Here is a 15,714-nt window from a genome sequence, read left to right on the forward strand (position 1 = left end):
AGTGAGGGCGGGGCTCAGGGCGCCGTGAGGCGCCTTTCTCGGCCGCAGGGGCTGGGTAGAGCAGGAAGGGGCGGGGCTCAGGGCAAGGCACGGCGACCAAGCCCAGGACGGCGAGGGGGCGGGTCTCGAGCGAGGGGCGGCGCCTAGCGGACGCAGCCGGGGCGGGGACTAGCGGGAAGGGGCGGGGCTCACGGCTTCTGGCGGCGGCGTAGCGGGCGCTCGAGGGAGCGGGGCTCGGAGAGGGGCGGGGTTTAGAGTTCCGGCGGCGACACAGCGGACTCAGGGGGCGGGGCTTAGCGGGAAGGGGCGGTCCAAGCACGGCCGCGGGCGGCGGTCACCGGAGCTGGTGGGCCGGGCGGCTGACCTAGGGGCAGAGGCGCGGCTGGGCGGACAGCTGGGGACGGCGAGACGGAACGGTGTCCGCCGCCATGACAGGTGGGCGCGGGGCCGGGCTGGGCAGCGCGGGTGCGCGTCCCGTCTGCCCAGCCCGGGACGGACAGGGGTCCGGCTGCCTCGAGTGTCGCCCACGGGCGGCTCCTTGGCTGCGGGGTGCTGAGTGACCTTGGCCCTTCAGCTGTAGGTGGTGATGCGGGTGCGGCCACGCGAGGTGGTGGGTGTCTCTGGGGTGGGCATTGCTGCGCACGGTGGGTGGGGACCAGGTGCGGGGCCCCAGAAGGGCGGAGGCTGCAGGGCAGCTCCTGGAGCAAAGTTGCACAGCCACGATCTGGGCTCAGCCACTGGAAATCTTGTTGGGAGGTGTCCCGGGGGTGGGAATTGGGTCTGAGAGAGTAGGAAGTGGTAGAAATGACACCAGCGAGTATTCAGTTAGACTGCTGTGATTCTGGCACCGAGCTACAACGCTCCATCCTCCCAACCACCCCATAAGAACCTGGGACAGGTGAAGCATTCCTGGGCAGTGTGTGGCACCGGTGGGACTCTGGCTGGCGCCTCCCCTGCTCCCTCGGGCGCCTGCTGAGCCCAGCCACACCCCTTGTCCCCGGAAAGCCCTAGGGGACACGCCTAGGGAAATTGTGGACAGTGACTGGACTCCCCAAGCCTGTTGTGCTCCACGCTTGTGGCCCCAGCCTAGCCACCACCCCCCGGGCCTCTCTGCCTGGGAACCTGCCCACCCCACTCCTGATCCCAGACAAACCGGGTGACCTAGCTCTGCAGACCTTCCCCTAAAGGTTGAGGAAGCCCCACGAGGGTGATGGGGCGGTGACCAACCCCATGGCACCCTGATCAGGGAATGTGGGAGCTTCCAGAAGCTGTACTCATTCTTGAGAGTCTCACTCTTCTCATGAAGCAGAAGTCATCCAGGGCCAGGGGTGACCCAGAGGGTCAATCCGGCCCCAAAATCCCCATTCATCTCTCCTCAGTGCTCACCGAAGTCTCGGCCTGGGTCCTGCACACAAATGGGATCTCATGGGCTGGAACCTGGTGACTTCCAAGACACCAGGGCAGAAGAGACCGCAGCTGCTACGTGGTCCCCTTTGTCTTACCTACAGAGCTTTCTTATTGTGGCTGCCCTTTTTGATCACCTACTATGCACTGGCCCTGTGTTGGGTGCTTCCTGTCCAGAATGGTCAGATGGGGACATGTGGAATATCATGTCTTTGTGCGAGTGAGGAAACAAAGTCTCAAATTGGGCAGGTATCCCAGCCTACTGGGCTGGTGAGTGGCAGAGCCAGGACAAAAGCCCCAGTACCCATGTCTGTGCCCTGCCCAGGTCCTGATTCTCCAGCTCATTTAGCGAGTTCATCAGGCTGAGAGGGGCACAGCACTGTGTTGGCCTCCAAGGAGCCTGTCCCAGGGGCTGGGAGTTGGCGGAGCCCGAGGCAGTCCACCCCTGCCCCCACCATCCAATTCAGAAGTGGGAGGTCAGGGAAGCCTTCCTGCACAAAGGGACCCTGGAGTTGAGAAACCACAGCCAGGCAGGGATCCTGAAGCCTCTGACTTGGGGCCTCACCTTTTAGAGTGAGGGGAACAACACACCTTTCTCCCTGTTGTCTATACTCACTGGGCCTAGAGACACCCCTCACAGCCCTTCATTTTCAGCGTGGGGAACCAAAGCCCAGAGAGCGCAGCTCTGGGAGGGTCAGCTGGTCAGCCCTACAAGACTACAGACCTGTAGTCCCGGGCTCACTGCCCCTGTGCGCAGATTGGGGGCCTACCTCATGCCAGCCCTCGCTGTGAGCACGCACGTGTGAGCCGACACCTGTGGAACACTGAGAAGGTGTTGGCACAGGGCAGTGCTTGACAAGATACCTGCCTGTGGGGTGCCAGGGAGTGAGTGATCTTGGCTAAGCCAGGCACTGGGACAAGGGGCTTCTGGAAGCAATTTGGGCGGGGAGGTCGATGCCCCAGTGTCTGGACCACAGTTGGTTGGGGGCCAGAGGAACTCAGGAAGGCCTCTTGGGGGCGTGACAGCAAGCTGAGCTGAATTAACCACGTGGAAACCACAGAAACAGGTATTCTCAACCCGGGGCGGGGGTCCCAGGCAACACGATGCCGTTGGGGGCTGCCAGGCGGGAAGGCTCAGGGGCCTGGAGGGCCGGGTGAAGTTGGGTGGGGCCGCTCTCACAGGGCCTGGGATGCCAGGCCAAGGGCTTCCATCTGGGCTGTGAAGAGGGAGGCTCAAGTTGGAGTGACAGGATTGGTGGTCCATGGTCACGGTTCCAGCTGGGCAAGAACGGAGGGGATGTGGGGAGTGCTGAAGGCTTGGTGGATTTGTGCCAGAGTGATCCATCTTCCTTTATCCTATAAAAACAGTTTGGGGACTTGTTTATCAGGACCTGGCACCAAGATGGTTTCCTTTCTTATGCCTTTTTGTGTTTCCAAGTGCTGCCTGTGTATGGTTTATGTGCACAGCTCACAAGCAACCACAGGAAGTGCAGAGTCCCCAAGCCACACAGCTTGGCTTCAGTGCCTGGACTGTGGTGCCCATACCAGGTGACTCATAGCTCATGGTGACTCACGGCTTGCGGTGACTCATGGCTCTGCTACACCAGAGGCCCAGCCTGGCTACTGGCTCACAGGGTGGTAGGCTGCTACAGGATGCTGGCTGCTGTCCACCTACAGTCCTTGCCCTTGGGGCTTGGATTTGCATCCATTCATTGCAGAACTCTTTAGTGAGCGCCTACTGTGTGCCTGGCCCTATGCACATAGCACAGCACACACTGGGGACGCAGTGCTGGTGAGGACAACCTCGGGCCTGCTCTTGTCCTGGCAGGAAGCAGACCTACAGAGCTGACCACAGGTTCCTAATATGTTTACTGGAAGGGCAGAAAGTTTGGATGTCAAGAGGTGGCCTCAACACTCCTGTGCCTCGGTCCTGCCCTTGGATCTGTCACTTTGTAACTGGCTGCAGTCTTGGGCAGGTTACTTTTGTCCTTGCTGTGCCTCAGTTTCCATATCTGAAAATAGGGATGATGATCATGCTCGTATTGCAAAGCAGTTGGAAGGATGAAGGTTGCAGGCAGGCGCAGAGCCCACAGAATGCCAGGTACAGGAATTTCTCCATGACCTTTGGCTAGAATTCATCTTAGCTGTTTAGTGAGGGAGGCTGCAGGAGCCAGATTTCCCACTTGGGCCTATCTGTGTGGTGTTAGCAGGTCGCTTGGCCTCTCTGCTCGCTTCCTCACTGTGGGGGTGCTGCTGACAAGTCCACATAGGCTGTTGGAGAACTTGGTGCAGGAGGGTCAGGGGGGTGCGGCGGGGCTCAGCCAACCTTCCTACCCGCAGCAGCCTCGAGGTGCTGCGCATTGTGAATGGCTTCCAGCAGATGTCAGGGTGGCTGATGGTGGGGGGAGCAGCTGTGAACCAGGACCCACTGTTGTTTTCTGGAGGGCAGGTATCTGTAGGGTAAGGACATGTTTGTGGGGTCACTTGGTGAATGCCAGCCCCTACCCACACGCTGAGTCCCCGGAGGATGCAGACAGATCTACACATCACCGTGGTCCCCAAGCTCTTGACGTGGGGCAGGTATGCTGAGACAGCTGGTCTCACCTGGGCCTTGCAGAGTCTGTGCAGGGGGCCACCAAGCACAGCACTTTCAGGAGTGGGAGAAGTTAGAAGTCTGCATTCCAGGGGGGAAGGACCAGCCAGGGGGAGGTAGCAACTGGGAAAGAGACATAAGGAAGAAAAGCAGTCTATTGAGTCTGTGCCCCAAGGACAAAACCAGAGAGGGGGCCCCTGCTTTTTTCTACCTGATGACACTATTTTTTTAATTCAGTCTTATTGAGGTATGATTTGCTCACAAGCAAGTGCATTTGTTTTTAGTGAACAGTGTGGTAAGTTTTGATAAAGATCTACACCCTGCAACTACCGTGTTTCCCCAAAAATAAGACAGGATCTTATATTTATTTTTCCTCAAGAAGACACCCTGGGGCTTATTTTCAGGGGATGTGTTATTTTCCCCTCAAAGCCTCAGCTTGCAGCACGCACAGGATGGCCGGGATCTGACAGGAGGAGCTGACCTTGTTGGTGGGGCTGCCCACACCTTTCTGGTCACCTCTGGGATAGTTGCTGTCACGATGGGGCAGATGAGAAGGGCTGCTCGGCTTCTTTACTGCTCCGCAATGAAATGCATGGGTTGTGCAGATGCGCTGCGTAGCCATGCACATCACTAGGTCTTATTTTCGGGGTAGGGCTTCTATTGTGCAAATGCTTAGAAATCCTGCTAGGGCTTATTTTATGGGTAGGTCTTATTTTTGGGGAAACACGGTACCAGCCCAGGCAAAATCAAGACAGAACATTTCTATCACTCCAGAAAGTTCTTTTGTGCCCCTTCTCAGGTAATCCCACCCCAACCTGGAGTTGATCTGCTTTTAATGACCCCCATTTTTTCTTTAAAATTGAAACAACCATGGAATTTCCAAATATAATTTCTTTTTAATTAATAGACTTTATTTTTGGAGAAGTTTTAGTTTATAGAAAATTGAGCAGATAGTACAGGGAGTCCCATATACCCCTCACCCCACCCCTATTATTAACATACTATGTTAGTGTGGTACATTTGTTATAACCGAGGAACCAATATTGATGTTATTATTAACTGAAGTCCCTAGTTTACATTAGGTTAGGGTTCGCTCCTTGTGTTGGATGTTCTATGAGTTTGGACAAATGCTTAATGTCCTGCATCCACCGTTATAGTAGTTTCACTGCTCTAAATGTCCCCTATGCCCCATGCCCCATAGTCGTCTCTTCCTCTTCCTAACTCCTGGCAACCACTGATCTTTCTTTTCTTTTCTTTTTTTTTTTTTTTTTTTTTTGAGACAGAGTCTCACTCTGTTGCCCCAGGTAGAGTTTGGTGGCATCATCATAGCTCACTGCAAACCTCAAACTCTTGGGTTCAAGTGATCTCCTGTCTTGGCCTCCCGGTGTGCTAGGATTACATATTTGTCTATAGTTTTCTTTTCTTGTAGTATCTTTATCTGGTTTTGGTATCAGAGTAAAGCTGACCTCCTAGAATTAGTTATGAAGTGTTTCTTCCTCCTCAGTTTTGGGGGAGAGTTTAAGGATTAGTATTAGTTATACATTAAATGTTTGGTAGAATTTGCCAGCAAAGCCATCTGGTCCTGGGCTTTTCTTTCTTGGGACATTTTTGATTGTTGATTTAATCTTCTTACTAGTTATTGGTCTATTCAAATTTTCTATTTCTTCATGATTCCGTTTTGGTAGATTGTGTTCTTTTTTTTTTTAGGAATTTTCCATTTCATCTTGTTTTTCCAATTTGTTTATGTACAAATGTCATAGTATTCTCTTATAATCCTTTTTATTTCTGTAAAATTGATAGCCATGTCCTCACTTTTACTCTGGATATTAGTATTAATAATGTAAGTCTTCCCTCTTTTTTTCTTTGTCAGTCTAGGTAAAGGTTTGTCAATTTTGTTGATCTTATCAAAGAATCAACTTTTGGTTTTCTTGATTTTCTCAACTGTTTTATTCTCTATTTTATTTATTTTCACTCTAATCTTTATTATTTTATTCCTTTCATGAGGTTTGGGTTTAATTGCTCTTCAGTCGCTCTGGTCTTTATTTTTTCTTTTTCTCATTCCTAAGGTATAATGTTAGGTTATTGATTTAACATTTTTTTAAATGTATGCATTTATAGCTATAAGTTTCCCTCTCAGTATTGCTTCTGCTGAATCCCTTAGGTTTTGGTGTATTGCATATGGGTATTTTTTTTTCATTTGTCTCAAGATATTTCCTATTGTGATTTCTTTTTTGATCCATTGGTTGTTTAGTTTCCACATAGTTGAGACTTTTTTAGTTTTTTTTCTATTAGTGAATTCTAGCTTCATTCCATGTGAACAGAAAAGATTTTCGTATGATTTCAATCTTTTTAAATATATTAAGACTTATTTTGTGGCCAGACTTGTTCTGTTGTCTGTCCTGGAGAATGTTGCATGTGCATTTGAGAAAAATGCGTATTCTCTATTGTTGGAGGGAGTATTCTTTATGTGTCTACTAGGTATGATTGGTTTGTGGTGTTAAGTCCTCTATTACCTTATTGATCTTCTTTCTGGTTGTTCTATTTTTTTTTTTTTTTTTTTTTTGAGACAGAGTCTCGCTTTGTTGCCCAGGCTAGAGTGAGTGCCGTGGCGTCAGCCTAGCTCACAGCAACCTCAATCTCCTGGGCTCAAGCGATCCTTCTGTCTCAGCCTCCCAAGTAGCTGGGACTACAGGTATGCACCACCATACCCGGCTAATTTTTTCTATATGTATTAGTTGGCCAATTAGTTTCTTTCTATTTATAGTAGAGACGGGGTCTCGCTCTTGCTCAGGCTGGTTTCGAACTCCTGACCTCGAGCAATCCGCCCGCCTCGGCCTCCCAGAGAGCTAGGATTACAGGCGTGAGCCACCGCGCCCGGCCTGGTTGTTCTATTTTTGAAAATATATTAAAATCGCCAAATGTTCTTGTAGAGATGTCTATTTCTCCCTTTAAGTCTTCCAGTTTTTGCTTCATATATTTTGGGGCTCTGATGTTTGATGCATAAATGTTTATAATTGTTATATATTCTTGGTGAATTGATCCTTTTATTATATTACTATGTAATACACTTTTTAATCTTTTATAACAGGTTTTGACTTAAAATCGATTTTGTCTGATATTAGTATAATCACCTCAGCTCTCTTTTGGTTATGTTTTTGCATGAGATATCTTTTTACATTTCTCTACTTTCAACCAATTTGTGTCTTTAGATCTAGAGTGAGTCTTTTATAGACAGTATATAGTTGGATCCTTTTTTTTCTTTTCTTTTTTTTTTTTTTGAGACAGAGTCTTGCTTTGTTGCCCAGGCTAGAGTGAGTACCGTGGCGTCAGCCTAGCTCACAGCAACCTCAAACTCCTGGGCTCAAGCAATCCTTCTGCCTCAGCCTCCTGAGTAGCTGGGACTACAGGCATGCGCCACCATGCCCAGCTAATTTTTTCTATATATATTAGTTGGCCAATTAATTTCTTTCTATTTATAGTAGAGACGGGGTCTGGCTTTTTGTTCAGGCTAGTTTCGAACTCCTGACCTCGAGCAATCCACCCGCCTTGGCCTCCCAGCAGGCGTGAGCCACTGCACCCGGCCTGGATCCTATTTTTAAAATCTATTCTGCCAACCTATGCCTTTTGATTAGAGTTTAACCTATTTACATTTAAAGTAATTGCTGATAAATAATGAATTATTACTGCTATTTCGCTATTTGTGTCTGTATGTCTTGTCGCTTTTTTGACCCTTATTTCTTCCGTTGCTGTTTTCTTTTGTGTATAGTTGATTTTTTGTAGTAACACATTTAGATTTACTTCTTATTTTCTTTTGTGTATATTCTAGAAATATTTTTTATGTTTACCATGGGGATTATATTTAACATCCTAAAGTCATAACAAACTAATTTGAATTGATACCAACTTCAAGCATATATAAAAACTATTGCTATAAAGCTCCATCACCGCCCCCATACACAACCACCACCACCCAGCTCCTATGTACATAGGAAACAGGTCAAGCTGCCACAGGTATATAAGGTGATGTACTTGTTCAGTCCCCTTATTCAGTTTCTGTGGGGATCCTGTGCCCCTGTGCCTTCCCACCACCACTCCACCCCTCACCTTTCAAGGTCTGTCATTCTAAGGAACATTCTTAATGGGAAAGATAGTGTAACAATACATGATGGTGATTCTGAAAGAAAAGACAAAAGAACAAGCATTTCCAGCCCCCTGGGAGGGCTTGTTGGTTTGCTGTTGGTGGAAGCTTCCTAAGGCATTGCAGACAGACTGTGTCCCACGATGATGCCAGCGTGGGCCACCCTGAGCTCTGTGTCCCTGCATTTGTGCTGCTGTGAGGAGCTGCAGAGCCCACGTCCTGGCCTTCTCTAAGCTGCCTGTATCTTCCCTATTTCCAGATGGCCCTGCAGCCGGCCCATGGATAGTAGATTCTTTAGACCCTCTGTGTTTATTGTCTGTGATAAACTCTTGGACAAAGAAAAGGGGTCAGAGATATGGCCCTTCCTGGCTACTTTTCAGCACATCCGGCTGGGTTCCTGCCACACCCACCCACTTCCATCTTCTGTTGAGGCCCCAGGGTGGGGCAGCTCTCAGCTGTGTGCAGTGCCCCTACATGGGCGCGGATGTCTAAAATCCTCCTGGTGGACATAGGGGCCGCCCATGATCAGCGTCAGCGTGAGGCTGCTGTACCCGGTCCCCTCAGACTGTGCTGCTCACGTCCCTGTGCCATCCACTTCTGTTTCAGATCAGACCTACTGTGATCGCCTGGTGCAGGACACGCCTTTCCTGACGGGCCAAGGGCGCCTGAGCGAGCAGCAGGTGGACAGGATCATCCTCCAGCTGAACCGCTACTACCCACAGATCCTCACCAACAAGGAGGCGGAAAAGGTGCTGAGGAGGTGAGGGTGGGGTGCATGACACACTTCGCAGTTTCCCTTCCTTTCTGGGCTAGGAGAAGTTGGTGGGTCATCACCACCAGCCCTGGGTCATCCTCTCACAAGATGACACACGCACCAGGTGTATCAGGATAGCTCAAAGGTGACATACCTGGACCTGGCCACTAGGGCAGCCAGAGCTCCAAGCTATCTCTTTGGGGTGACCGCAAATGGGCCCAGAACATCAACTCTCTGTACCTCGGTCTTTTCATATGTCACTGAACCTGCTGCTCCTTCCAGAGTTGCTGGGAGGGTTACAGAAAACGACACGTGACAATACACAAAAGCACACAATGGTACAAGAGGCAGGGTGCAGAGGGAGGGCCTAGGAGGAAGAGGAGAAAGAGAGAGGGTTGAGGAAGAAGGAGAGGGAGAGGAGGGAGGCCTGTGGAGGGAGGGGACGGAGAGGAGCAAAGGTCTGGCCTGGCCTCACTCTGCTGCCACAGGGCTCTGCACTCTGCATCTTCCACAGGTTCGAAGTGGGCAAACACATGCTTCCTTTTTTCTAATTCCCATGTTGCGTACGGGGCTGGGGAGCACAGCCTGTCCCAGGTAGGCAGCGGAGACCCCATGTGGGCGGGTGCTAACCCCGCTCAGCAGTGCTGAAGGGTCTGGTCCCACTCACCTTGAGACTCAGCTTCCCCATCTGTGGAACAGGCAGCTAGAGCTCTGGGCTGTCAGGTTGTGGTGGGGACTGGCTGACCTGAACCGGGTACACAGCTGCTCAGTGTTTTCCTCCCTAGACAGTCCCTGGTTTCCTACTGCAGATCTGTGAGGAGCCACGGTCATCACCCCATTTACAGTACAGAGGAGGCCACTGAGGCCTGAGAGGCAGTCACATGCCCAGGGTCACCCATCCCAGGAGTGTCAGGCCACATCCTGAGCCCATCTTGTTACTTAGGAAGGTGCCCAGGGGCAGTTGCTGTAACTGTCACATAGCCCTGGCCTCTCAGAGCTGCAGACCCGGCTATGCCATGCTGGCTCTGCTGGAGACGGGATTTAAGGTGCAATTCCTGGGCTCTGGCCTGGGAGGTCTAATGTGGTCCAACCCCTGCAGCACCAGCTGACCCTGAGGGGCCCCAGGTTTCTGGGATGCTGGATGAGAGAGTTGGGCACATCCTGCCCACCCCAGCCACACCTGTAGTCTGGCTCCAGCTCAAGCCACCTGCTCCCTAGCAGCTGTCACCAGGCCTCAAGGGGAAGGTGGTAGGTGCCAGAGACCTACTAGTCCTTTGAGGTTCAGGTCCTGCCCCTACCTCCCTACCTAAGTGAGTCTTGACTCTTCTTGGAGCCACAGTTAACTCACGTGGTGGGGGTGGTGGGTAGGTGTTATGAGGACACTTGTAAGGCTGCCCTGAGGGTTAGGACATCTGCTGGAAAGGGTAGGTTGGTCACAAGAGAACATGAGTCAAAATGGCCCTGCTACTGGCTGAGATGCTTCTTACATTACAAAAATGGTCCAATAATTTAAAAAGGTATGAACTCAAATTCATCTCTTATTATTGTAAGTAGAAGTCTAATACATGCACATTGTTTTTATTTTGAAGAGTTTCAGATGTTTATGTAAGAAAAAGGGGAAGTGCTCCATGCACACTTCCTTTCCTCACAGGCACGGGGAGGGGGTGTGGCTGCTGCCATCTGGTTTTGCCGTTCCACCCCCTCCCTGCAGCTGTGTTCCACCCTGCTCGCTGCAGCTGTGTGCAATGGCACCATGCCACCAGGGGGCAGCACTGGGCCATAGCCCTTCCTGGTCCTGGAGGGTCCGTGCCAAGTACCCTGTCCACTCACCTTGAGAACCACACGTCTCTCTGTCAAACACATCAAAAGAGCCAATTATTTTCTCAACTGATTTTTAAAATGCTTGAATCACATTCCTGTAGATTGCAGTTCTCTATCACAGCCACCGTGTGGGTTCATTATCCCTTTTCACCAATGAAGAAGCCGAGTCTCAGAGGGGTGGGGCAACTTGCTGAGGTCACACAGCTCCCAGCCTCGGTTTCCTGCCTCCCACCCTGCGAGGAGCGTGAGGATCAGTGGCGATGCCTGTGACAGCGGCAGAGCCAGGCACCTGTGGGTGTGGTGCGGGGCCATCTCAGGTGCTGCCACCAGTGGGTGTCCTGACACCCAGTGAGGAAGCTGAGGCTGGGGGACCTGAGCTTGGACCCACAGCCACCCCTCTCTGGCCTGATTTTCCCTCATGACCCCTTGCGCCCCCAGTTCCGAAACCCCAAGGCGTCCCTGCGCGTGCGGCTCTGTGACCTCCTGAGCCACCTGCAGCGGAGCGGCGAGCGAGACTGCCAGGAGTTCTACCGCGCCCTGTACATCCACGCCCAGCCGCTGCACAGCCGCCTGCCCAGCCGCTGCGCTCTGCGTAAGTCCCCGTCCCCGCCGCCTGCTCGGCACTGTCCAGGAAGGGGACGCTGGCCTGCTGGCCACGGCTCGGACGTCCCCTGTGCCCACTCGAGTCTGCTGAGGCCCAGGCCTAGCATCGCCTCCCTCCTCAGCCCCTCCCCAGAGACCAGCCTCCGGCCTCCCGAGGAGGAGACTGCAAGCAATGCAGACCTCTCGCTCGCTCGCTCTCTCTTGCTCTAGCTCTCGCTCCCGCCAGCTTTTACACAGAAGGCGGCACCCTATACATCTCCTCCTGCCCCCCTTCTAACCGCATTCCGCAGGGATCCTGGAAGGGGCGGGGAACCTACGGCCTTGGGGCCACACATGGCCTTCGGGATCCTTGAGTGCAGCCTTTGAATCCAAACCTTACAGAACAGATCCTTTTATTAAAAGGAGCGGAGCAGAGAAAGATGAAGCTGTTCTTGCCCCCTTTGGTGCTTAAAAGAAGTACAGTCTTGAAATCAGAAGGCCACGGGTCCCACCCTTACCGGCACGGCGGACGCCGAGGCTGTGCTGGCGTTCAGTCCCTCCGCCCTGCATGCACGTGGCCGTTGCCGCCAGGCAGCCTCAGGCCCGGATGAGTGTGCGAGGCACGCGCATGTCAGTTTGGAGCCCCCTCCCGGCAGAGATCCCTCAGGGCCCAGGAGGTGTGTGGATCCCAAGGGTCTGGGGTCCTTGACCTGCTGGGACGGGGAGGGTGCAGTGAGGCTGGCGGGCGGCTCTGGTCTGAGGCCTCTGCGCTCGCCCCAGGAGGAGGGGCTGCTGCCCCCCGGTCCTCACGCCACAGGACGGAGGCCAGAGACACTGGGTGGCTTTCTCCAGGCCACTCAGCCAGGACCCTGGGTTGCGGTCTCTGACCCTGAGGAAACCTCCCCAGGTCTCACGGGAGGCACTTTACATGCTGGACAGGGGAGGGCTCCGGGGCAGGACCGTGCCCGGGAGGATAACAGGTGGGACTGGCCTCTCCCCCCAGCCATGGTGCTCCACAGGGATCTTCCAAAGGGCCGAGCCACACCCCTGCTGGAGGCAGAGCATCTTCCATGGCTCCCGGGTGCCCGCAGGCCCTTCCTGCAGGTCAGCAGGCTGGAGAGGCCACGGCAGCTCTGAGGAGAAAGCCCAGCTGCACCTGGCACGGCAGCCACTGCCCTGACACCAGCTGAGTTCTCCAAAGGGGATGTTCATGCTGCACTTGGTGCCTTGTGGCCACCAGGGAATGGTGGCCCTGCCCACACCCATGGCTCTCGAAATCACAGGAACTGGCCCAAAGGAGAAGACTCAAAACTGTGCAGGGTCCCCTGAGGAGGGCTGGCCTCACAGTGCCATGGCCGGGTCCAGCCTGGCCCTAGGAGGCAGCAGTGGCCTTGGGTTTCCCTCGGGGGTGACCACCTTGTTCTCTGGCTGGACCCACGACTAACCGTGCTCCGTGATTTTGTTTCCAGAGAACTCAGATTGCACAGAGCTAGACTCGGGCAGCGAGCACGGCGAGCTGAGTGACAGGGGTAACGCCCCCGCTGCCCCTCCCCTCTCTCTCTCCCCCAACCCAGGGCTCTATCTCCGCCTCGGGACTTTTCCATCCCAAACTGGGCTCTATTCCTGGCCTTCTGTTGGTGAGAGACCCTCTAAGGTGCTTGCTGGGGGGCTCTTCAGGCAGCATCCCAACCTGGCGTCCCCATCTCCTTGTGTGGTCCCCAGCAGGCCCAGGGGAACCCTGCTTACGCTTGTTTCTCCGCAGGACCCATAAGCTTCCTGGCAGGCCTCAGCCTGGCTGTGGGATTGGCCCTCCTCCTCTACTGCTACCCTCCAGGTGGGTGCACATGGACCCTCCAGCCCAGGCCTGCATACCCTCTGCCACTGAGCTAGGGCCACCAAGAGAGGGCCCTGACCCTGCCCACATCAGAGGCCCCTTGGTCTCACCAAGCCTCAGTTTCCTCACTTGTGCAGTGGGTCAGTGTCAGTACCTACCTCGCAGAGCTTGTGAGAAATGGGGTGTATCGAGCCCCCCAGCCCTCAGTGGTCCCTGCTACCCTGGGAGTCAGAGAATGACAACCCTTGGAGAGGAAGTGGGCAGCTGGGGGTCTGTCATAGCTATGACCTTGAGCCATGCAGAGGCCCTTGAGCAGGTGACCTCCCCCAGAGCCTCAGGTTCTTACACCCACAGTGTCACAGGCCTGATGAGCAGGGGCCTTGCCCAGCCCGGCCCGCTCTGCCCCACGTTTTCCAAGGTGCCTGAATTTGTCACTGGGAAGGCCTGCTGGGTACGGGGACATAGACCCAGAAGGCCGTTGGTTACTGGGGTAGGAGTTGGAGGCTGCAGAGTCTGCCCTGATTCTTGTCTTTTCAACCCAAGCGCCAAGCGCATGAGCGGGAGGGACAAAGGTGGGGAACCCAACCTGCCCAGCTCCCCAGGGAGCTGGAGGCTGGAAGGACAGAGTTTACCCCTGGGCCTGGGTCTCCAGTTTCCTCCTCTTGTTGTGTCTTCCAGACCCCAAGGGGCTGCCGGGCGCCCGGCGCGTCCTCGGCTTCTCACCCGTCATTATCGACAGACACGTCAGCCGCTACCTGCTGGCCTTCTTGGCAGATGACCTTAGGGGACTCTGACGACCCCCATACCCCAGGCCTTTCCTGCTGCTCAGCCAAAGAGTCCCCCAGCCGGCCCACAGAGGGGGCCAGAGCTTGTTTTTATAAATGCTTATTTTTCATTATTTATAATTTGTGTAAGAAGCACACCTTCACTTTACAAGGTGCTCAGTGATATTAAATGTTCAAGTCCTTTCTGCCTGGCTTGCTCCTTTATCTCAGGAGGGTTTTTGAGACCATTCTGCCTGTGGCTGCTCCAGCGTGGGCTGGGCCAGGGGTGCTCCTGGCATCCTACGTCCAGCTGTTGGCACAGCCTGCGGCAGGACACCCTCCATCTGGCTCATCTGCCCCGGTGACCCTTGCACACTGTCCCACCATCCACAGACGTCCCCCACACTGTCCCCTCCTACCACAGTCGTCCCCCACACTGTCCCCTCCCACCACAGTCATCCCCCACAGTGTCCCCTCTCTCCACAGACATCCCCCACACTGTCCCTTCCCACCACAGTCATACCTCACACTGTCCCCTCCCTCCACAGACATCCCCCACACTGTCCCCTCCCTCCACAGACGTCCCCCACAGTGTCCCCTCCCTCCATAGTCATCTCCCACACTGTCCCCTCCCTCCACAGACATCCCCCACACTGTCACCTCCCCCACAGTCATCCCCAACACTGTCCCCTCCCTCCACAGACGTCCCCCACACTGTCCCCTCCCCCACAGACGTCCCCCACACTGTCCCCTCCTATCACAGACATCCCCCACAGTGTCCCCTCCCACCACAGACATCCCCCACACTGTCCCCTCCCTCCACAGACATCCCCCACACTGTCCCCTCCCTCCAGTCATACCCCACACTGTCCCCTCCCTCCACAGTCATACCCCACACTGTCCCCTCCCTCCACAGTCATACCCCACACTGCCCCCTCCCTCCACAGACATCCCCCACACTGCCCCCTCCCTCCACAGACATCCCCCACACTGTCCCCTCCCTCTACAGACACCCCCCACACTGTCCCCTCCCTCCACAGACATCCCCCACACTGCCCCTCCCCCACAGACGTCCCACACACTGTCCCCTCCCTCCACAGACATCCCCCACACTGTCCCCTCCCTCCACAGACATCCCCCACACTGCCCCCTCCCCCACAGACGTCCCACACACTGTCCCCTCCCCCACAGACATCCCCCACACTGTCCCCTCCCTCCACAGACGTCCCCCACAGTGTCCCCTCCCTCCACAGTCATCTCCCACACTGTCCCCTCCCTCCACAGACATCCCCCACACTGTCACCTCCCCCACAGTCATCCCCAACACTGTCCCCTCCCTCCACAGACATCCCCCACACTGCCCCCTCCCCCACAGACATCCCCCACACTGTCCCCTCCTATCACAGACATCCTCCACACTGTCCCCTCTCATCACAGACATCCTCCACACTGTCCCCTCCCACCACAGACATCCCCCACACTGTCCCCTCCCTCCACAGACATCCCCTACACTGTCCCCTCCCTCCACAGACATCCCCCACACTGTCCCCTCCCTCCACAGACATCCCCCACACTGTCCCCTACCTCCACAGACATCCCCCACACTGTCCCCTCCCTCCACAGATGTCCCCCACAGTGTCCCCTCCCTCCACAGTCGTCTCCCACACTGTCCCCTCCCTCCACAGACATCCCCCATACTGTCACCTCCTCCACAGTCTTCCCCAACACTGTCCCCTCCCTCCACAGACATCCCCCACACTGTCCCCTCCCCCACACACGTCCCCCACACTGTCCCCTCCCATCACAGACATCCTCCACACTGTC

General features: G+C 54.5%; 1 protein-coding gene and 1 long non-coding RNA gene across 5 annotated transcripts; one reads left to right on the plus strand and one right to left on the minus strand.

Moving 5' to 3' along the window:
- Window positions 1-278: 278 nt before the first annotated feature.
- On the plus strand, window positions 279-14,096 carry CARD19 (caspase recruitment domain family member 19). Of its 4 annotated transcripts, XM_012747153.3 has the most exons (7): window positions 1,762-2,471; window positions 3,427-3,505; window positions 8,742-8,884; window positions 11,149-11,302; window positions 12,762-12,821; window positions 13,055-13,126; window positions 13,805-14,096. In XM_012747153.3, exons 2-7 carry the CDS (start codon window positions 3,466-3,468, stop codon window positions 13,918-13,920), a joined length of 585 nt encoding a protein of 194 aa, XP_012602607.1. In that variant the 5' UTR covers window positions 1,762-2,471; window positions 3,427-3,465; the 3' UTR covers window positions 13,921-14,096. The 4 variants fall into 4 exon arrangements, with proteins under 4 accessions (XP_012602608.1, XP_012602611.1, XP_075864624.1 ...); XM_012747154.3 differs by lacking the exons at window positions 1,762-2,471; window positions 3,427-3,505 and adding an exon at window positions 279-435; XM_076008509.1 differs by lacking the exon at window positions 12,762-12,821 and having other exon boundaries at window positions 1,758-2,471.
- LOC142874261 (uncharacterized) lies at window positions 2,425-7,289 on the minus strand. Its single transcript, XR_012922066.1, has 2 exons — window positions 6,877-7,289; window positions 2,425-6,526 (listed from the first exon to the last, which is right to left on the minus strand). It is a non-coding gene; the product is annotated as an uncharacterized LOC142874261 (long non-coding RNA).
- Window positions 14,097-15,714: the final 1,618 nt, after the last annotated feature.

The sequence above is a fragment of the Microcebus murinus genome, chromosome 12, assembly GCF_040939455.1.
Source record: "Microcebus murinus isolate Inina chromosome 12, M.murinus_Inina_mat1.0, whole genome shotgun sequence".
Lineage (NCBI taxonomy): Eukaryota > Metazoa > Chordata > Mammalia > Primates > Cheirogaleidae > Microcebus > Microcebus murinus.